The 23,683-nt window shown below is 45.9% G+C and overlaps 2 protein-coding genes across 5 annotated transcripts in view; both read left to right on the forward strand.

Annotated features, from left to right (window-relative positions):
- The window catches only part of LOC141157210 (probable ATP-dependent RNA helicase DDX60), a 1,123,923-nt gene that overhangs the window by 1,079,349 nt on the left and 20,891 nt on the right, over positions 1-23,683 (forward strand). The gene's annotated exons all lie outside the window — the stretch shown is intronic.
- Positions 866-23,683, forward strand: part of LOC141166303 (cingulin-like) — a 35,249-nt gene continuing 12,431 nt past the window's right edge. Inside the window, exon 1 of the mRNA XM_073652866.1 lies at positions 866-2,274. Coding sequence (XP_073508967.1) covers positions 973-2,274 — 1,302 coding nt within the window. The 5' untranslated portion in view covers positions 866-972. The remainder of the gene's footprint in view (positions 2,275-23,683) is intronic.

Genomic DNA, 23,683 nt, shown 5'->3' on the forward strand with positions numbered 1-23,683 from the left:
ATCAGGTAAGTGGATAAAAGCCAAGATACCCATTGTAATGCAACGGCTTGCTGCATTGCCAAAATGTCAGAGGGGGTGTGTTCTGGCTGACCACGTACCTTCCCTTCAGGTGACTGATCACATGACTGTGACATCATCACAGGTCCTGTGCTCACAGAAGGATATATAAATCCTGGTGGTTTTTGAAACAGTGGAGAAGCCTGGTCCCTGTGTCTGGGACACCATTAGCCTGGAGAGGCATGAGGCCTGGTCCCTGTGTCTGGGACACCATTAGCCTTGAGAGGCAAGAGGCCTGGTCCCTGTGTCTGGGACACCAGTAGCCTTGGAAGGCAAGAGGCCTGATCCCTGTGTCTAGGACACCAGTAGCCCTGGAAGGCACGTGGCCTGGAGACCACGTCTCGGGAGCCTTAATCCACAGCTGTGGCTGAACAGAGCTGATAGAAGCAGCTAAGACCTGGCAAAGGTAAATCGGTGCTTTAAATGAATATTGATGTTGTACCTTGCTGAAGTCTGTATCTGAAGCCAAGCGTGCATAGCTGCCACTGAAAAGGCTCTAGAATATTACATGTGTAGCATTCCTGCTAACCACTGAGATGGACTATGTTATAAGCAGTTTATGATGTGTAATAAACTGCTGGACTTCATATTACCGGAAAACGTTGCATGTGTGCTTTAATTGACCCTGGGAAGTGAGTACCCCTCAACATGATCATTAGCGCTACCTTACAATTGGTGGAGAATGCGGGCAACTGCAGCCTGGTTGCTAGGGGTAACGGCACAGGACGACGAATGTGGATGCATGCATCTTGCTGTGGCTCGGTGGGGCCACGAAGATTAAAGCATCTTGCTGTAACTCGGCGGGGTTACGAAAATTGTTGTCGCACTCAAACCTGGTTTGCTGTGGCTTGGTGGGGCCACGAAAATTTTCCGGGGAGAGCGGTGTGAAGTGTCTAGTGTGAACAGCGTACCGCGATGGCTATGAGTGGAGCAGTATCCCCAGACAGAATGGAGATCAGGATGGAAGAGGAGGTGACGTTGCCAGTAGCAACCTCCAGTACAGTATCAGACAACAATGAAGATCAGGCGGAAGAGTTGGATGCAATTCTGCAGACTCGTTACAAGCAGGATGATCTACCGAGACAAAAAGGTCAGGAACCGACAGCTCTGAATGGGGCGCTGAAAGAGGAGGTGGCCAATCATGACCAAGAGCTGGAGCCTGTCAGGCAGCGGTATCAGAGTGACTTGCAGCAACAAAGGAAAAACATGGAGAACGTGTCCCCGGACCAGCTGTGCCTGGAGTCTGAACGGCAGAAAATAAATCAGGTTGGGAGGAACTTGCAGCGAGAACTGGAGGAAAGCAGCGAGGAAATCAACAAATGGAAGGAAATGTTCCAGAAAAATAAAGAGGAGATTTTTCAGTTGAAGCTTGACAAAGCGGAGTGTGAAGATAAGTTGTTCGAGATGAAAGTTCGTTTCTCCCTGGTACAGTTAGAGCTGTACCAAGTGAAGAAAGGCTCTGTGGATGCGGAAGAAGCAGAGGTCTCAAGAAAGGAAGTGCAGAGATGTCAGGAGCAGGTTAAGCAGCTAATGCAGGAGAAGCAAAGGCTGGATGAGGGTCTACATCAGAGGGATAGGGAGCTATCTGCCTCAAAAGGGGCGCTGCAGGATGTAGTTTCTGGACGTGATCAAGACCTAGAACAACTGCGCGAACAGTTCAACCGGGAGCTGTGTGAATCCAAGGAGTATGGTGAACTGATGAGGGAGCTGCAGCAATTCCAGGACCAAGTAAAGCCTCTAATGCAGGAGAAGGAGCGGCTGGAGGACTCTCTGTACCAGCGAGACCGGGAGCTATCTGCCCTGAAAGAGGCATTAAAAGATGAAGTATCTGGTCAATACCGTGAGGCAGAAAAGATCCATGGAAAATTCAGTAGGGAACTGCAACAAACTAAGAGAGACTATGAGGATCTCCTCAAGGTTAAGGATAAACTAAAGGATGATAAGGCTGATGCAGAGCACATGCGCCAAGTGATTGAGACTACTCTACAGGACACCCGTGATGAGAATGATGATCTCCACAGAAAGATCTCAGGACTGGAAGCTCAGGTGAAGGAGCTGCAGACGTTCTGTGATGATCTCCAGAGGGCAGAGACGTGCCTTAAGGATAGAATCGGCAGGATGGAAGCTGAGCTTAAAAAGATGGAGGAGTCTATCGGAGAAGGGAGGTATGAAGCAAATGCCTCCTCGAGTAATGCGAGCTTTGATGATTCGGTGGATGTAAGAGACGAAATCAAGGAGCTCAAGGAGACATTACAAGCCCATTTGAAGCAAGAGAAACTTGAGAGACTGGCTTCCGAAAGCCGAGTGGGCGCATTGGAGACAGAGAGGTCTGAGAGAATTCTGCTGATAAAGGAGCAGTTGAAGCAGGAAGAGCTTCAGAGACGGGTAACTGAGAGCCGAGTAGCTGAGCTAGAAGAAGTTGTTGAGCTCAAAGGTCGCCTGGTAAAGTACCAATCAGTGAACGAGGCCTCCTTGGAGAAGGAGAAGGGCAAACAAATTGCACTTAATCCTTTAAACCATGAGAAGGTGGCCCTGAGGAGACCTGAGAGAGCGTTAAAAGAAGATAAGTATGGAATGGAAGTTGTCAAGACGAGAATTCTTGAGTAGTGTTGAGCCACCCCCGTAGTGTTCGAGTTCGGTTCGTCGAACACCCGTATGTTCGCCAAACTGTTCGTCGAACTGTTCATCGAAACACCTTCGAACACCGTTAAAACCAATGGCAGGCAAACAAAAACACATAGAAACACATAGAAAACACCTTCAAAGGTGTCCAAAAGCTGATAAACTGCTCAGAAGACACAACTAACACATGGAAAAGTGACAAGTACATATAGTCATGCGAAAAGAAAAGAGGTGGAGGAGTAAAAGGAGGGGGAGACACAGATATAGGCATATCATGCCCTTCTAAAACCAAAAGAGTGCGAAGCCGACACGGCCAGTCCGTTCCTGCTTTCGACCTCCGTGTCGCCGGGTTTGTGCCAGAGCCGCGGTGGACCCTGACGGCCAGCCCCCCTCTCCCAATACTGGTGCCTGTCCGCTGGTGGGTCGAGCGAGCCCCCCTGCGGTGGAGGCAGGTCTAATCTTTTTAATTTAAATTATCTCTCTAATTTGAATGAGTACACTTTAAATCCTTTTACAAGAATCTATTGAAGGGCAAGTCTCATGCCAGCAGCCGCGGTAATTCCAGCTCCAGTAGCGTCCACTAAAGCTGCTGCAGTTAAAAAGTTTTTATAAGGATCGAGCTTGGCGGTCCACCACAAGGCGTCCTACCGCCAGTCCCAGCCCCTGTGCCTTTGGGTGCCTAGCCGATGCTCTTCACTGAGTGTCCCGGGGGCCCGAACCATTTCCTTTGAAAAAATTAAGTGTCCAAACTACAGGTGGTGTAGCTTGCTTAGCAGCTGGGATAATCCGCTGACTAGCAGACACTGCTACTAGGCACAAAGTATTTCCTGGGCTAGATGCAGTTAAAAATTTGTAATTAGATACTCTCGTTGGATGCTGAGAAAGTATTCCATAGAGTCTCCTGGCACGCCATATATTATTCTCTTAAAAAGCTTGGGGTAGGGGTCTATGGGACCCTTTTATAGCCAAAATCACGGCCCTGTATCGCAATACGTCACCTAGGCTGAAGATAAATGGAACATTTTCATCACTTTTCATAATCACCAATGGGACAAGTCAGGGATGTCCTCTGTCCCCTCTCTTATACATCCTGGTGACGGAGCACCTCCTCTCATCAATTCACCATAACCCCAATATTAGGTGGATTGAGGTGGGAGGCACTGAGTACAAGTGCTCTGCATTTGCTGATGATGTCCTAGTATATATCACTCAATCACATATATCCATCCCTGCTGTTATGGCTGAAATAGATCACTTTGTTACATGGTCAAATTTTAAAATCAATGCAGCGAAGTCTGAGGCCCTCGATGTCTCCCTCCCCAAATCCATACAGGATTCCATCCAGTCCAACTTTCCCTTTGCCTGGCCCTCACAGGGTATCAAATACTTAGGAATTTCTATTCATAGAGACCTCTCCCGTCTATGTTATCTTAATTTTGGGCCCTTTATTGAACAACTCCATACAGACCACGGTTGGCAAGTTAGAACTGTAAGATTCACTACGTGAACCACTGGTGTTTTGTGGAAAAGCACATGTACACTGTGTTCCAAATTATTATGCAAAAAGTGTTTAGGAGTGATAAGGTAAGAATTTTTTTGTTTGTCAGTTAAACTCATTCATGGTGATGTGTGTCAGGGCTCTTTATATCACTGTAAGCAATTGCAGACACCTGTGCTAATTAGTTTGGCAGGTGTGTCCAATGAAAGGCAAGACTACTTAAGAAGTCTGTCCCACATTATTAAGCAGCCTACATTTTCTGCCAAAATGGGAAAGAAAAAGGATGCGTCGGCTGCAGAGAAGCAACAAATTGTGGAGTGTTTAGGTCAATGCATGACTACAATCAACATTGGCAAGACACTTCATCCTGATCATCGCACAATCAAGAAGTATGTAGCTGATTCACAGTACACACGTGTGCGTGCAGATAAGGGAAAATTGAGGACTCTTTCCTACAGGCAATTACGTCAGGTTAAAAGAGCAGCGGCAAAAAAGCCTTGTCATAGCAGCAGACAAGTTTTTGAAGCTGCTTGTGCCTCCAACGTCCCCCGAACAACAAGATGCAGGGTCCTTCAGAGGTTTGCAGCTGTGCGTAAGCCATCCTGTCGACCTCCTCTATCCACTGTACACAAGCAGAAACGGCTCCAGTGGGCCAAACAATACATGAAGACTGACTTCAAAACTGTTTTGTTCACCGATGAGTGCCGTGCAACGCTCGATGGTCCAGATGGATGGAGTGGAGGATGGCTGGATGATGGACACCCCATGCAAACACGGCTACGGCGCCAACAAGGAGGAGGTGGAGTAATGTTTTGGGCTGGAATCATGGGGAGAGAGATTGTCGGCCCCTTTAGGATCCCTGAAGGGGTAAAGATGAACTCCATAATGTATGTGGAGTTTCTCAAACAGCACTTCCTGCCATGGTTCAAGATGAAGAACCGTGTATTCCGCAGCAAGATCATTTTCATGCATGATAATGCACCGTCTCATGCTGCACATAACACATCTGCATCTCTGGCTGATATGGGCATAAAAGGGAACAAACTTATGGTGTGACCCCCATGCTCCCCTGACCTCAACCCCATTGAGAAACTCTGGAGCATCATCAAAAGGAGTGTCTATGATGGCAGGAGGCAGTTCACATCTAAGCAACAGCTCTGGGAGGGTATTCTGTCCTCATGCAAAACAATTGAAGCAGAAACCATCCAAAACCTGACAAATTTAATGGACGAGAGAGTTCAGAAGCTCCTTTCGAACAAGGGGTCGTATGTGCAAATGTAACATCACCTAGAATAAAGTTTTGAGTTGAAAACTGTTTGATTTCAGTTTCTAATAACCTGCTAATGCTTATAATTTCAAAAATGACCATTTTTTTGTTCTTTATTAAAATGAAAAGGTTGATCGAAGAGTGTGGGGGATCTAAGAGTGTGGCAACCCAGTAGTCAGGATTATTTCGAATTCTGACAATCTGAGAATCATGTTGCAGGTAGTTAAGCAAGAAGGCACTCATGTGTCTTACGCATCTAGGAGCCCGAAAATAATTTTCTGGACTAGATGCAGCTAAAAATTATTATTAATTTGAAAGCTGGTGGAGCTTAGTATTGATGGCCTAATAGAATCAGTACTGCAAACTGCTACAAGGCCCAAATTATTTTCCAGCCAAGATACAGATAAACATGATTAGTAATTTTAAATCTGGTGGAGTTTAGTATAGATGGCCTAATAGAATCAGTACTGCACACTGCTACAAGGCCCAAATTATTTTCCAGCCAAGATACAGATAAACATGATTAGTAATTTGAAAGCTTAAAACGGTTGGTGAGGTGATTTTAACAAATCATCAAGCTTTTACTCTCCCCAGGATGACACAGGGGTAGAATAGTCGTTTCGGATCCATGATTTGTTCATATTTATGAACGTGAGTATGTCTACATTATCATTGGAGAGCCGCGTGCGCTTATCTGTCAGCACACCAACAGCAGCGCTGAACACACGTTCAGACAGAACACTGGCTGCGGGGCATGACAATATCTCCAAGGCGTAAGTGGCGAGCTCCGGCCATTTATCCAGATTGGAAGCCCAAAAAGAGCAAGGGTCCAGTGACACAGTCATGGCTTCAATGTTTACTTGGAGATACTCCTGTACCATCGTCTCTAGGCATTGATTATGTGTCAGAATTCTTTTCTCCTGTGGCATTGCAAAGGATGGGCTAAAAAAGTGGTGAAATGATTCCGCAAAATTGATGTTACCAGCAGATACTGTGTTTCTGTTATGTTTTGAGTGCTGAACACTTGACGGTCCCACGGTTGGCAAGTTGGAACTGTGAGATTCACTATGTGCACCACTAGTGATTTGTGGAAAAGCACATGTAAGATTCTGCAACAGTCTCTGCTGATGCTCCTGCATGCATGCATCACTTTCTATGGCAGGAATAATTTCTGCAAATTTACTTTTGTACCGGGGATCTAACAGTGTGGCAACCCAGTAGTCAGGATTATTTCTAATTCTCACAATTCGAGGGTCATGTTGCAGGTAGTGCAGCAAGAATGCACTCGTGTCTTGTGCATCCAGGAGCACCAAGTCCCTGTTGTGTTGGTGGTGAGGTAACAATCATGCTTCCTTCCTCTGCCCCCAACCTCGCACAACAGAAATGTGATCAAGGTCTCCCTCATCTGATGAGTCTTCCATCAGTTCGTCCTCCACTTCTTCCTGGGCTCCTGCACCTTCCTCACTAGTTTGGCAGCTACCATGCGCCCTGGTAAAACCATCTCCCCCACCCTCACATGCCTGCCGCCTTGGTGCTGCCGACCGTCTGGACCTTGCAGATGTTAGCCCTTCCGCATACAACTCCTCCTCCTCTACTTCCTCCACCTCCTCTTGTGCCATCACCTGACTCCGAATTCTGTTTAACATGTGCTCCAGCATGTAAATCACCGGAATAGTCATGGTGATAATGGCATCGTCAGCACTAAACATCTTCGTCGCCATTTCAAAACTGTGCAGAAGGGTGCATAAGTCCCTGATCTGAGACCACTCCTCCAGCGTGATTTGCCCCACCTCTGGATCTCGTTGGCCCAGGCTATACGTCAGAACGTATTGCACCAGGACTTGTCGGTGCTGCCACAGTCGCTGCAACATGTGCAGAGTTGAATTCCACCGGGTAGGCACATCGCATTTTAGCCGGTGAAGTGGCAGGCCCAACGACTTCTGTAGAGATGTAAGTCGCTGAGCTGCGGGATGCGAACGGCGGAAGTGAGCGCATTGCGACCGTGCCCTCTGCAGAAGGCCATCTAGTCCGGGATAGTGGGCTAAAAATTGCTGGACAACCAGGTTCAACACGTGAGCCATACAAGGCACGTGTGTGACATTGCCCCGGCGAAGGGCCGCACCCAGGTTTGCAGCATTGTCGCACACGGCCTTCCCTGGTTTCAGGTCCAGTGGAGACAACCATTCATGAAACTGGTTCTCCAGAGCTGACCACAACTCCTCAGCTGTGTGACTCACATTTCCCAGACATTTCAAAGTAAAAACTGCCTGATGACGTTGAGCCCTGCTGACAGCATAGCAAGGAGGTGTGCAGGATCCCTTCTGCGCAGTTAGAAAGCTTGTGGCATGACCAGACAGGCTTTGGGTACAGGTGGAGGACCGAGAGGAGGTTGAGGAGGCAGAAGCAGTGGAGGAACTTCGAGATAAAGAGGATTGATGCACAACTCGTGGGGACGGCAAGACTTGGACAGCAGCCCCTTGTCCTGCTGTCACCATAGTTACCCAGTGCCCAGTCATTGAAATGTAATGCCCCTGTCCATGCCTACTTGTCCAAGTGTCTGTGGTGAAATGTACCCTGTCACACACAGAGTTTCTCAAAGAAGCGGTGATGTTGTGTGCGACATGCTGGTGGATAGCAGGCACACTTTTCTTTGAGAAGTAGTGCCGACTGGGCATCTGGTACTGGGGCACTGCGACAGACATAAGGTCTCGAAAATACTCTGTGTCCACCAGGCGGAAAGGCAGCATTTCTGTAGCCAACAGCTTGCAGATGGTGAAATTCAACCTCTTAGCTTTCTCATGGCTAGGAGGAAATGGTCTTTTACTTGTCCACATCTGAGGGACCGAGGGCTGGCTGTTGTGTTTAGACGGGGTTGAGAAGGGTGTCCCCGGCAAACTGCCGGTCTGTGAGGAAGATGCAGGCGGACATGTTAGGTTGCCTTGATCCAAAGGTGGTGCTATCGATGTCGGACAGCGCTGAACACCAGCTGGTGTTTCCACCTCCAAAGAAAATGATGACCTGCCAATCACGCTGGCTGTTGCGGGTAAAGAGGTGACATGTCTGCGTCCCAAAACAGGTGTGACTGCTGTCCCCCCAGTCACAGAGGATGAAGAGGCCGCAGATGCACAAGATGTGGCAGACGGTGGTTGGCCGGCCGGCTAGGCCGCATTGTAGCACAGTGAGCTTCCCACTGCAACTTATGCTTCATATCCATGTGCCGGTTCATGCATGAAGTACTCAAACTATATATTTTTTGGCCTCCACTTAGCTTTTGCTGACAAATGTTACAGATAACACGAGTTGGGTCATCTTTATCGATCTGAAAAAAATGCCCAGGCTATGCAAGGCTTAGCAGCCATGCGACCTGAAGAGCCACCACGACTTGTGGTCAGAGGCAGAGTTATGTTTGAGGATGCAGTTGTTGACGTGCTTCCAGTACTACGTCTCTGTCCAGGAAGGCACAACCTGACCTCGTCGTCACTAGCATCCTCCTCCACCTCCTCTGCTGACCTCATTGACTGGCTGACTGTGGGTTGACAGTAAGTGGGATCTCCAACCTCGTCATCATCACCCTGTGTGTTATCACACCCGTCGTCCTCAGAGCCAACCTCTTCCTGCCCTGACAAAAAACTAAAGTTGTCGCTCCAATCAGGTATTTGAGTCTCATCATCGTCTTCCTCATTGTCTCCACCAACAGGAGTTACAGTTTGGGAACTTGGGTCGACATTATGGTCAGAACCTTCTGCGTCTGGTCCTGGATCCGACTCATAAAGGTTCTGGGCATCAGAGCAGATCATTTCCTCGTCTGGATTCACAGAAACTCTGGAGCCGACCTCTGATTCCCAGGCTATAGTATGAGTAAACAGCTCTGCAGACTCAACCATCTGTTCTACCCCATACTCAGACGGGCAGCTGGAGACTTGGAAGCTGTGAGGAAGCAAGTGCGATTGGGGTGACACCTCTGAGGACTGGAGTATTTGTGATGTTGAAGTTGAGGTGGAGGAGAGCCCACTTAAAGGAGCACTTGATATCGTTGAAGCACCTGCTGTTTTTATGCCTCATCTGGAATTTGTAGCGATGGGCGTGGCCGTAAGAAAGGGGTCTTATCACATTGTCCGCTAAAAGAAGTAGACATCTTAGTTTGGCCTGAAGATGGTCTTTCTTCTGCAGATGTTACTGTTGCTTTAACACCTACCCCACGGACACAACCTTTTTTTCCCTTCCCAACACGCCTATTCCCCTTTCCACCAGCAGCAGGCCTTTTTCCACTCATTTTGGTGGTTAACTAATTCACAACTCTTGAGTTGTTTGCACAAAAAACAATGGATGGGAACCGAGCAGAGCTGAGTGGCCAAACTGTGGTATTAGCCCAAAAGTATTGGCTGGGTTAGATGCAGATAAAAATGATTTTGAATTTGCAACCTGGTGGAGGTTAGTATAGATGGACTAATAGAACAAGTCCCACACACTGCTACAAGCCGAAATATTTTTTCAGAGCTAGATGCAGAAAAAAATTATATTGAATTTGCAACCTGGTGGAGGTTAGTATAGATGGACTAATAGAACAAGTCCCACACACTGCTACAAGCTGTAATATTTTTTCTGAGCTAAATGCAGAAAAAAATTATATTGAATTTGCAACCTGGTGGAGGTTAGTATAGATGGACTAATAGAACAAGTCCCACACACTGCTACAAGCCAAAATAGTTTTTCAGAGCTAGATGCAGAAAAAAATTATTTTGAATTTGCAACCTGGTGGAGGTTAGTATAGATGGACTAATAGAACAAGTCCCACACACTGCTACAAGCCAAAATATTTTTTCAGAGCTAGATGCAGAAAATAATTATATTGAATTTGCAACCTGGTGGAGGTTAGTATAGATGGACTAATAGAACAAGTCCCACACACTGCTACAAGCCAAAATATTTTTTCAGAGCTAGATGCAGAAAAAAATTATTTTGAATTTGCAACCTGGTGGAAGTTAGTTTAGACGGACTAATAGAACAAGTCCCACACACTGCTACAAGCCGAAATACTTTTTCAGAGCTAGATGCAGAAAAAAATTATATTGAATTTGCAACCTGGTGGAGGTTAGTATAGATGGACTAATAGAACAAGTCCCACACACTGCTACAAGCCGAAATATTTTTTCAGAGCTAGATGCAGAAAAAAATTATATTGAATTTGCAAACTGGTGGAGGTTAGTATAGATGGACTAATAGAACAAGTCCCACACACTGCTACAAGCAAAAATATTTTTTCAGAGCTAGATGCAGAAAAAAATTATATTGAATTTGCAACCTGGTGGAGGTTAGTATAGATGGACTAATAGAACAAGTCCCACACACTGCTACAAGCCGAAATATTTTTTCAGAGCTAGATGCAGATAAAAATAATTTTGAATTTGCAACCTGATGGAGGTCAGTATAGATGGACTAATAGAACAAGTCCCACACAGTGCTAATAGCCGAAGCCCAAATATTTTTTTCAGAGCTAGATGCAGATAAAAATTATATTGAATTTGCAACCTGGTGGAGGTTAGTATAGATGGACTAATAGAACAAGTCCCACACACTGCTACAAGCTGAAATATTTTTTCAGAGCTAAATGCAGAAAAAAATTATATTGAATTTGCAACCTGGTGGAGGTTAGTATAGATGGACTAATAGAACAAGTCCCACACACAGCTACAAGCCAAAATATTTTTTTCAGAGCTAGATGCATTAAAAAATTATTTTGAATTTGCAACCTGGTGGAGGTTAGTATAGATGGACTAATAGAACAAGTCCCACACACTGCCCACACACTGCTACAAGCCGAAATACTTTTTCAGAGCTAGATGCAGAAAAAAATTATATTGAATTTGCAACCTGGTGGAGGTTAGTATAGATGGACTAATAGAACAAGTCCCACACACTGCTACAAGCCAAAATATTTTTTCAGAGCTAGATGTAGAAAAAAATTATATTGAATTTGCACCCTGATGGAGCTTAGTATAGATGGACTAATAGAACAAGTCCCACACACTGCTACAAGCCGAAATATTTTTTCAGAGCTATATGCAGATAAAAATTATTTTGAATTTGCAACCTGATGGAGGTTAGTATAGATGGACTAATAGAACAAGTCCCACACACTGCTACAAGCTGAAATATTTTTTCAGAGCTAGATGCAGATAAAAATTATATTGAATTTGCAACCTGGTGGAGGTTAGTATAGATGGACTAATAGAATGATGCTATGCCCAAAAGGTTTTACTTCACTAGGTGCAGTAAAAAAATTGGTATTCTATACACAGGTGGTGTAGCTTTCAACACAGATAGGCTACTCCACTGACTAACACACACTGCAAGAGGCCAAAAAGGATTTGCTTTGCTAGATTTAGCCAAATGCTAAAAAAACTTGCACAGCACTAAAACAGACCTGCCTGGCAAAAAGTGATAGGAACTGATGTAACCTAGCCCTGAAAAGAACTGCAATTACAATTAGTCTTTACTCCCAACCTATCTATTTAAGAGCACAGACCTGCCTGATAAAAGTCGTAGGAGATGATGTAACCTAGTCCTTTAAAGGACTGCAATCACAACTATTCCCTACTCCCAAGCTATCTGTAGATTTTTGCGAAAATTGGCTTGAAATTAACAAAGTATAGCGCACACAGCAACAGCAGTGCCGTCTAACACGCAGCTGAAGCAGTGAGAAAATGGTGGCGACGGGGAAAATGGCTGGGTCTTATAGGGCAAGGACATGTGACATACACTGCCAATGACACATGCCCTTTGTTGTGTGAAAAAAAGCAGTTCGCTCCGTGTGTGCGCTGCTGATAGGCTGACAGATTGCACCTCCCCACTGTAAATGCGGGAAAGAGAAAAAAAAATGGAGATCTTCATTATTTATGCAGAGATCCATCCCCTGCCCCTCCCTCCGCCCTGCTGTACACTCAAACTGCGTATTAACATTAATTTTCAGCATTACTGAGAAAAAATCCAGTTATGATTTTGGTGCACGAACAGTTATCGAACATAACCTCGAACAGCCGAATTTTTTTCAAATTGTTCGTGTTCGCCGAATGGCTCGAACACCGCCCAAAACTGCTTGAATTTGAGAATGGCAAACAGTTTGAGTCGAACACCGCTCATCTCTATTCTTGAGTTCATAGCTGTGAGGCAGCTCAGGGGAAGCATACAGGGTGAAGAAGCTGAAAGTCAGTTGGCCCTGAAACCTGAGCGGGATGATCGTCTGGAAACCACTGGTGAGACAGAAACGTCTCAGTACAAGTGCCTCATATATGTACCTGAAGATTTGAGTGAAGAATGCACCAGAGAGTCAGTGCATGAAGAGTTTAAGAAGGCTGTGGGAGCCTGTAAGGTGTACTCGACCTCAGAAGCTAAACAGCTGGTTGTCCTGCCCACAACCGAAGTCACAGTGAAGAGGGTGGCTATTCTAAGTGACATGCACTGGCGATGTGTTCGCACGAAGCGGTTTGTCCGGTTGAAGACGGAACGAGCCATTAGACAACTGGAGCTTATGAGAAAACCTCAAAGTCTGCGGGAAGAAGTCATCCGGGTGCCTTATGCTCTGGTAAGAAAGCTGATTGGGAGAAATGGCCGAACCATGCAAATGATGGTAAAGAAGTCTGGTGTGATAAAAATAAGCAGTCCACGTGATCATCAGGATTGGATACCGGATGAAGACGGCATGGTGTCATTCTCTGCTGTAGGCACAGAAGAAAATCTTGCATGTATACGAATGCTGATGGAGTACCGAGTGACCTACCTGTGAGAGGTAGAACAGTTGAATCTCGCCAGACTTTGAACAGAAAGACAGCGTTGCCTGAGCAGCAGAAGATGGCAGCCGTCTATAAACTGTGAGACCAGACAGAGAAAGGGCCCCCTAAATATTATAACAGCTACAGCAGAAGTTAGAGACCTTTTAGGATGTCCTGAGGGTAGTGGGCGTGGGTTTAGAGGTAGTGGGACCTCCAGTAACTCAGGTCTGAGAGGCCCATGCAAACGTCCAAGCAGAGTATGAGACAGTACGGAGTCGGACCGGACCTTATATACAAGCGCAAGTGAGTCGCACTGCTGTATTGACCGCTGGGAACGGGGGAGGTCTGACAAGGTTACGACTAGGAAATGTGACTTGACGAAGTTGGAGACAATGATGGATGGTAGGTCCCTAAGGAATGGGCTAATGTTAATGACTAATGCTCCAGGGGCTGAGCAGCGCAAATGTCAAGTACATGGTCTCTGTATGAACTGTGGGTTATAATGTGATTGTGTATATTATGTGTTCAACCCCACAAGTTTGAACAGGGGGGATGGATATGTAATGCAGCGGCTTGCTGCATTGCCAAAATGTCAGAGGGGGTGTGTTCTGGCTGACCACGTACCTCCCCTTCAGGTGACTGATCACATGACTGTGACATCATCACTGGTCCTGTGCGCACAGAAGGATATATAAATCCTGGTGGTTTTTGAAACAGTGGAGAAGCCTGGTCCCTGTGTCTGGGACACCATTAGCCTGGAGAGTCAAGAGGCCTGGTCTCTGTGTCTGGGACACCATTAGTCTTGAGAGGCAAGAGGCCTGGTGTTATGATCTGCAACAAGAACTAAGGAAAGGTAGGGGAAAGCTGTCCCTACAGTAAGACTAAGCTGAATCCCTACGATGTAGCGGGCTGCCTGTTCCTAGTGAACAGACTCGCCTTCGTCCTCAGCTAGTCTGAACAAAGACCTATAGAATTAAGGGAGGGGTCCCTAAAAGAACTAAGGACTGGGACAAAAATGGGACACCTCCTAAACAGAAATTGTTGTAGAACACAAAAGACAAAGTGACAAAAAGTACTAGAGGTCCCAGAGGACCAAGCAAACTGACTGAGATAGGCACCGAAGCACCAGGCTAGCAAAACAACACTGAAGTCCAGCAAAGCCAGAAGGGCGCAGCTGGAATATATAGGCAGATGGTCACGTGACCGCAAAACACAAGATAGAAAAAACTAACAGGAGGGTTCTAACAGTACCCCCTCTTTTATGAGGATCCTCCGGATTCTCCAGGCCCAGGCCTATCCGGAAACCTCCTGTGGAAAGCTTTAACAAGCCTAAGAACAGAGACATCATCCGTCCTTACCCAGGAGTTGTCTTCGGGACCGAAACCCTTCCAGGAGACAAGATACTGTAATCTCCCTCTATGCCATCTAGAATTCAAGATACGCGAAATTTCATATTCGCCGTCTTCCACCACAGGAGGAAGTGTGACAGAGTCCCTATCAGTTACGTCAGCTTTTTTCAACAAGGAAACATGAAACACAGGATTAATCTTCCAGGAAGTAGGGACATCCAACCTAACAGCAGACTGGTTAACAACCTGAAGCACTTTAAATGGACCCACAAACTTAGGACCCAGTTTTTTAGAGGGAATCCTCAACCGCAGGTTCTTTGAGGACAACCAAACCATGTCACCCACAGTAAACAAAACCTCTTTACTTTTCCTGTCAAAATACTTCTTGGACTTTTTGTTAGCCTCTTGAAGGTTACAACGTACATTAGTCCAAACTCTCTCCAAATCACCGGAAAAATTCTCCTCCTCCGGCACCGCCGACCCCAATTTGGAGAACGAACCAAAAGACGGATGTCTCCCAGTACAACAAAAAAAAGGAGAACACCCAGCAGAGGAGGATGTATGATTGTTAAGAGCAAATTCTGCGAGAGGCAGAATCTCCGACCACACCTCTTGATTGTCCGCCACAAAACAACGCAAAAACTGTTCAACATCCTGGTTCTTTCTTACAGTCTATCCATTAAACTCAGGATGATAACCAGACAAAAATGACAAATGGACTCCCAGCCTGTCACAAAAAGCACGCCAAAAGCGAGCCACAAACTGAGGTCCTCTATCAGAAACAATATCCGTGGGAACGCCATGGAGCTTGACAATCTCCTTAACAAACGCCTTAGCGAGTGTCTTGGCGCAGGGCAACTTAATGAATGGAACCAAATGACACATCTTACAAAAACGGTCCAAGACCACCCAGATGACAGTAAAACCCTCGGTCACAGGAAGATCAATAATAAAATCCATAGTGAGATGCATCCAAGGCGCATTAGGAACCTCCAGAGGGCAAAGCAACCCCGAAGCAGGAGTATGTGAAGCCTTTGACCTAGCACACAAAGTACACTGACGCACCCACTTGATGACTTCCTTCTGCCATCCAGGCCACCAAAAACTGCGACTGATCAGTCTCTTAGTCTCTGAAATTCCTGGATGATCTGCCAACAGAGACTCATGACTAGAGATAAGCGTTGTTCTACTCGAACTGTTCGCCAATCTCAAATTCGAGCTGTTTTGGGCGGTGTTCGAGCCGTTCGGCGAACACGAACAATTTGAGAAAAATTCAGCTGTTCGAGGTTATGTTCGATAACTGTTCGTGCACCAAAATCATAACTGGATTTTTTCTCAGTAATGATGAAAATTAATGTTAATACGCAGTTTGAGTGTACAGCGGGGTGGGGGGAGGGGCAGGGGATGGTTCTCTGCAGGAACAATGAAGATCTCCATTTTTTTTTCTCTTTCCCGCATTTGCAGTGGGGAGGTGCAATCTGTCAGCCTATCAGCAGCGCACACACGGAGCGAAGTGCTTTTTTTCACACAAGCAAGGGCATGTGTCATTGGCAGTGTATGTCACATGTCCTTGCCCTATAAGACCAAGCCATTTTCCCCGTCGCCACCATTTTCTCACTGCTGCAGCTGCGTGTTAGACGGCACCGCTGTTGCTGTGTGCGCTATACCTTGTTAATTTCAAGCCAATTTTCGCACAAATCTACAGATAGCTTGGGAGTAGGGAATAGTTGTGATTGCAGTCCTTTTAAGGACTAGGTTACAGCATTTCCTACGACTTTTATCAGGCAGGTCTGTGCTCTTAAATAGATAGATTGTGGGAGTAAAGACTAATTGTAATTGGAGTCCTTTTCAGGACTAGGTTACATCAGTTCCTATCAGTTTTTGCCAGGCAGGTCTGTGCCAGTGCTGTGCAAGTTTTTTTCACAGCATTTGGCTGAATCTAGCAAAGCTAATCCTTTTTGGCCCATTGCAGAGTGTGTTAGTCAGTGGAGTATCCTATCTGTGTTGCAAGATATATCACCTGTGTATAGAATACCAATTTTTTTACTGCACCTAGTGAAGTAAAATCTTTTGGGCATAGCATCATTCTATTAGTCCATCTATACTGACCTCCATCAGGTTGCAAATTGAATATAATTTTTTTCTGCATCTAGCTCTGAAAAAATATTGGGCTTCTAGCTGTGTGTGGGACTTGTTCTATTAATCCATCTATACAGACCTCCATCAGGTTGCAAACTGAATATATTTTTTTCTGCATCTACCTCTGAAAAAATATTGGGCTTCTAGCTGTGTGTGGGACTTGTTCTATTAATCCATCTATACAGACCTCCATCAGGTTGCAAACTGAATATATTTTTTTCTGCATCTACCTCTGAAAAATATTGGGCTTCTAGCTGTGTGTGGGACTTGTTCTATTAATCCATCTATACAAACCTCCATCAGGTTGCAAACTGAATATATTTTTTTCTGCATCTACCTCTGAAAAAATATTGGGCTTCTAGCTGTGTGTGGGACTTGTTCTATTAATCCATCTATACAGACCTCCATCAGGTTGCAAACTGAATATATTTTTTTCTGCATCTACCTCTGAAAAAATATTGGGCTTCTAGCTGTGTGTGGGACTTGTTCTATTAATCCATCTATACAGACCTCCATCAGGTTGCAAACTGAATATATTTTTTTCTGCATCTACCTCTGAAAAAATATTGGGCTTCTAGCTGTGTGTGGGACTTGTTCTATTAATCCATCTATACAAACCTCCATCAGGTTGCAAACTGAATATATTTTTTTCTGCATCTACCTCTGAAAAAATATTGGGCTTCTAGCTGTGTGTGGGACTTGTTCTATTAATCCATCTATACAGACCTCCATCAGGTTGCAAACTGAATATATTTTTTTCTGCATCTACCTCTGAAAAAATATTGGGCTTCTAGCTGTGTGTGGGACTTGTTCTATTAATCCATCTATACAGACCTCCATCAGGTTGCAAACTGAATATATTTTTTTCTGCATCTACCTCTGAAAAAATATTGGGCTTCTAGCTGTGTGTGGGACTTGTTCTATTAATCCATCTATACAGACCTCCATCAGGTTGCAAACTGAATATATTTTTTTCTGCATCTACCTCTGAAAAAATATTGGGCTTCTAGCTGTGTGTGGGACTTGTTGTATTAGTCCATCTATACTGACCTCCATCAGGTTGCAAACTGAATATATTTTTTTCTGCATCTACCTCTGAAAAAATATTGGGCTTCTAGCTGTGTGTGGGACTTGTTCTATTAATCCATCTATACAGACCTCCATCAGGTTGCAAACTGAATATATTTTTTTCTGCATCTACCTCTGAAAAAATATTGGGCTTCTAGCTGTGTGTGGGACTTGTTCTATTAATCCATCTATACAGACCTCCATCAGGTTGCAAACTGAATATATTTTTTTCTGCATCTAGCTCTGAAAAAATATTGGGCTTCTAGCTGTGTGTGGGACTTGTTCTATTAATCCATCTATACAGACCTCCATCAGGTTGCAAACTGAATATATTTTTTTCTGCATCTACCTCTGAAAAAATATTGGGCTTCTAGCTGTGTGTGGGACTTGTTCTATTAATCCATCTATACAGACCTCCATCAGGTTGCAAACTGAATATATTTTTTTCTGCATCTACCTCTGAAAAAATATTGGGCTTCTAGCTGTGTGTGGGACTTGTTCTATTAATCCATCTATACAGACCTCCATCAGGTTGCAAACTGAATATATTTTTTTCTGCATCTACCTCTGAAAAAATATTGGGCTTCTAGCTGTGTGTGGGACTTGTTGTATTAGTCCATCTATACTGACCTCCATCAGGTTGCAAACTGAATATATTTTTTTCTGCATCTACCTCTGAAAAAATATTGGGCTTCTAGCTGTGTGTGGGACTTGTTCTATTAATCCATCTATACAGACCTCCATCAGGTTGCAAATTGAATAGCATTTTTTTCTGCATCTAACCCAGCCAATAGTTTTGGCCTAATACCACAGTTTGGCCACTCAGCTCAGCTCGGTTCCCATCCATTGTTTTTTTGTGCAAACAACTCCAGAGTTGTGAATTAGTTAACCACCAAAATGAGTGGAAAAAGGCCTGCTGCTGGTAGAAAGGGGAATAGGTGTGTTGGGAAGGGGAAAAAAGGTTGTGTCCGTGGGGTAGGTGTTAAAGCAACAGTAACATCTGCAGAAGAAAGACCATCTTCCAGCCAAACTAAAATGTCTACTTCTTTTAGCGGACAATGTGATAAGATCCCTTTCTTACGGCCACGCCAATCGCTACAAATTCCAGATGAGGCACAAAAACAGCAGGTGCTTCAACGGATATCAAGTGCTCCTTTAAGTGGGCTCTCCTCCACATCAACTTCAACATCACAAATACTCCAGTCCTCAAAGGTGTCACCCCAATCGCACTTGCTTCCTCACAGCTCCCAAATCTCCAGCTGCCCGTCTGAGTATGAGGTAGAACAGATGGTTGAGTCTGCAGAGCTGTTTACTCATACTATAGCCTGGGAATCAGAGGTCGACTCCAGCGCTTCTGTGAATCCAGACGAGGAAATGATCTGCACTGATGCCCAGAATCTTTATGAGTTGGATCCAGGACCAGACGCAGAAGGTTCTGACCATAATGTAGACCCTCATTCCCAAACTGTAACTCCTGTTGGTGGAGACAATGAGGAAGACGATGATAAGACTCAAATACCTGATTGGAGCGACAACTTTAGTTTTTTGTCAGGGCAGGAACAGGTTGGCTCTGAGGACGACGGGTGTGATAACGCACAGGGTGATGATGATGAGGTTGGAGATCCCACTTACTGTCAACCCACAGTCAGCCAAGAGATGAGGTCAGCAGAGGAGGTGGAGGAAGATGCTAGTGACGACGAGGTCAGGTTGCGCCTTCCTGGACAGAGACGTAGTACTGGAAGCACGTCAACAACTGCATCCTCAAACACAACTCTGCCTCTCACCACAAGTCGTGGTGGCTCTTCAGGTCGCATGGGTGCTAAGCCTTGCATAGCCTGGGCATTTTTTCAGATCGATAAAGATGACCCAACTCGTGTTATCTGTAACATTTGTCAGCAAAAGCTAAGTAGAGGCCAAAAAATACATAGTTTGAGTACTTCATGCATGAACCGGCACATGGACATGAAGCAGAAGTTGCAGTGGGAAGCTCAGTGTGCTACAATGCGGCCTAGCCGGCCGGGCCAACCACCGTCTGCCATATCTTGTGCATCCGCGGCCTCTTCATCCTCTGTGACTGGGGGGACAGCAGTCACACCTGTTTTGGGGCGCAGACCTGCCACCTCTTTACCCGCAACAGCCAGCGTGATTGGCAGGTCATCATTTTCTTTGGAGGTGGGAACACCAGCTGGTGTTGAGCACTGTCCGACATCGATAGCACCACCTTTGGATCAAGGCAACCTAACATGTCCGCCTGCATCTTCCTCACAGACCGGCAGTTTGCCGGGGACACCCTTATCAACCCCGTCTAAGCACAATAGCCAGCCCTCGGTCCCTCAGATGTGGACAAGTAAAAGACCATTTCCTCCTAGCCATGAGAAAGCTAAGAGGTTGAATTTCACCATCTGCATGCTCTTGGCTACAGAAATGCTGCCTTTCCGCCTGGTGGACACAGAGGATTTTCGAGACCTTATGTCCGTCGCAGTGCCCCAGTACCAGATGCCCAGTCGGCACTACTTCTCAAAGAAAGGTGTGCCTGCACTCCACCAGCATGTCGCACACAACATCACCGCTTCTTTGAGAAACTCTGTGTGTGACAGGGTGCATTTCACCACAGACACTTGGATGAGTAGGCATGGACAGGGGCGTTACATGTCGCTGACTGGGCACTGGGTAACTATGGTGACAGCAGGACAAGGGGCTGCTGTCCAAGTCTTGCCGTCCCCACGAGTTGTGCGTCAATCCTCTTTATGTCAAAGTTCCTCCACTGCTTCTGCCTCCTCAACCTCCTCTCGGTCTTCCACCTGCACCCAAAGCCTGTCTGGTCATGCCACAAGCTTTCTAACTGCGCAGAAGGGATCCTGCACACCTCCTTACTATGCTGGCAGTAGGGCTCAACGTCATCAGGCGGTTTTTACATTGAAATGTCTGGGAAATGTGAGTCACACAGCTGAGGAGTTGTGGTCAGCTCTGGAGAACCAATTTCATGAATGGTTGTCTCCACTGGACCTGAAACCAGGGAAGGCCGTGTGCGACAATGCTGCAAACCTGGGTGCGGCCCTTCGCCGGGGCAATGTCACACACGTGCCTTGCATGGCTCACGTGTTGAACCTGGTTGTCCAGCAATTTTTAGCCCACTATCCCAGACTAGATGGCCTTCTGCAGAGGGCACGGTTGCTGTGTGCTCACTTCCGCCGTTCGCATCCCGCAGCTCAGCGACTTACATCTCTACAGAAGTCGTTGGGCCTGCCACTTCACCGGCTAAAATGCGATGTGCCTACCCGGTGGAATTCAACTCTGCACATGTTGCAGCGACTGTGGCAGCACCGACAAGCCCTGGTGCAATACGTTCTGACGTATAGCCTGGGCCAACGAGATTCAGAGGTGGGGCAAATCACGCTGGAGGAGTGGTCTCAGATCAGGGACCTATGCACCCTTCTGCACAGTTTTGAAATGGCGATGAAGATGTTTAGTGCTGACAATGCCATTATCAGCATGACTATTCCGGTGATTTACATGCTGGAGCACATGTTAAACAGAATTCGGAGTCAGGTGGTGGCACAAGAGGAGGTGGAGGAAGTAGAGGAGGAGGAGTTGTATGCGGAAGGGCTAACATCTGCAAGGTCCAGACGGTCTGCAGCACCAAGGCGGCAGGCATGTGAGGGTGGGGGAGATGGTTTTACCAGGGCGCATGGTAGCAGCCAAACTAGTGAGGAAGGTGCAGGAGCCCAGGAAGAAGTGGAGGACGAACTGATGGAAGACTCATCAGATGAGGGAGACCTTGATCACATTTCTGTTGTGCGAGGTTGGGGGGAGAGGACAGAGGAAGGAAGCATGATTGTTACCTCACCACCAACACAACAGGGACTTGGTGCTCCTGGATGCGCAACACACATGAGTGCCTTCTTGCTGCACTACCTGCAACATGACCCTCGAATTGTGAGAATTAGAAATAATCCTGACTACTGGGTTGCCACACTGTTAGATCCCCGGTACAAAAGTAAATTTGCAGAAATTATTCCTGCCATAGAAAGGGATGCACGCATGCAGGAGTATCAGCAGAGACTGTTGCAGAATCTTACATGTGCTTTTCCACAAAATACCAGTGGTGCACGTAGTGAATCTCACAGTTCCAACTTGCCAACCGTGGGACCGTCAAGTGTTCAGCACTCAAACCGTAACAGAACCACAGTATCTGCTGGTAACATCAATTTTGCGGAATCATTTCACCACTTTTTTAGCCCATCCTTTGCAAGGCCACAGGAGACAAGAAGTCTGACACATAGTCAACGCCTAGAGACGATGGTACAGGAGTATCTCCAAGTAAACATTGAAGCCACGACTGTGTCACTGGACCCTTGCTCTTTTTGGGCTTCCAATCTGGATAAATGGCCGGAGCTAGCCACTTACGCCTTGGAGATCTTGTCATACCCCGCAGCCAGCGTTCTGTCTGAACGTGTGTTCAGCGCTGCTGGTGGTGTGCTGACAGATAAGCGCACGCGGCTCTCCACTGATAATGTAGACAGACTCACGTTCATAAAGATGAACAAATCATGGATCCGAAACGACTTTTCTACCCCTGTGTCATTCTGGGGAGAGTAAAAGCTTGATGATTGGTTAAAATCACCCTACCAACTGTTTTAAGCTTTCAAATTACTAATCATGTTTATCTGTATCTTGGCTGGAAAATAATTTGGGCTTTGTAGCAGTGTGCAGCACTGATCCTATTAGGCCATCTATACTAAAGCTTCACCAGATTTAAAATTAATAATAATTTTTAGCTGCATCTAGCCCGGAAAATAATTTTGGGGCTCCGAGATGCGCAAGACACATAAGTGCCTTCTTGCTGCACTACCTGCAGCATGACCCTCATATTGTCAGAATTCGAAGTAATCATGACTACTGGGTTGCCACACTCTTAGATCCCCCAAACTTTTCGATCAACCTTTTCATTTTAATAAAGACCAAAAAAATGGTCATTTTTGAAATTATAAGCATTAGCAGGTTGTTAGAAACTGAAATCAAACAGTTTTCAACTCAAAACTTTATTCTAGGTGATGTTACATTTTCACATAGGACCCCTTGTTCGAAAGGAGCTTCTGAACTCTCTCTTCCATTGAATTTGTCAGGTTTTGGATGGTTTCTGCTTCAATTGTTTTGCATGAGGACAGAATACCCTCCCAGAGCTGTTGCTTAGATGTGAACTGCCTCCCGCCATCATAGACACTCCTTTTAATGATGCTCCAAAGGTTCTGAATGGGGTAGAGGTCAGGGGAGCATGGGGGTCACACCATAAGTTTGTCCCCTTTTATGCCCATATCAGCCAGAGATGCAGATGTTTTATGTGCAGCATGAGATGGTGCATTATCATGCAGAAAAATGATCTTGCTGTGAAATACACGGTTCTTCTTCTTGAACCATGGCAGGAAGTGCTGTTTGAGAAAATCCACATACATTATGGAGTTCATCTTTAGCGCCTTCAGGGATCCTAAAGGGGCCGACAATCTCTCTCCCCATGATTCCAGCCCAAAACATTACTCCACCTCCTCCTTGTTGGCGCTGTAGCCGTGTTTGCGTGGGGTGTCCATCAACCAGCCATCCTCCACTCCATCCATCTGGACCATCGAGCGCTGCACGGCACTCATCCGTGAACAAAACAGTTTTGAAATCAGTCTTCATGTAATGTTTGGCCCACTGGAGCCGTTTCTGCTTGTGTGAAGTGGATAGAGGAGGTCGACAGGATGGCGTATGCACAGCTGCAAACCTCTGAAGGACCCTGCGGGGGACGTTGGAGGCACAAGCAGCTTCAAAAACTTGTCTGCTGCTATGACAAGGCTTTTTTGCCGCTGCTCTTTCAACCTGACGTAATTGCCTGTAGGAAAGAGTCCTCAATTTGCCCTTATCAGCACGCACACGT

The sequence above is a fragment of the Phyllobates terribilis genome, unplaced genomic scaffold, assembly GCF_046119375.1.
Source record: "Phyllobates terribilis strain yellow unplaced genomic scaffold, ASM4611937v1 Scaffold_1__5_contigs__length_1240528914, whole genome shotgun sequence".
Taxonomy (NCBI): domain Eukaryota; kingdom Metazoa; phylum Chordata; class Amphibia; order Anura; family Dendrobatidae; genus Phyllobates; species Phyllobates terribilis.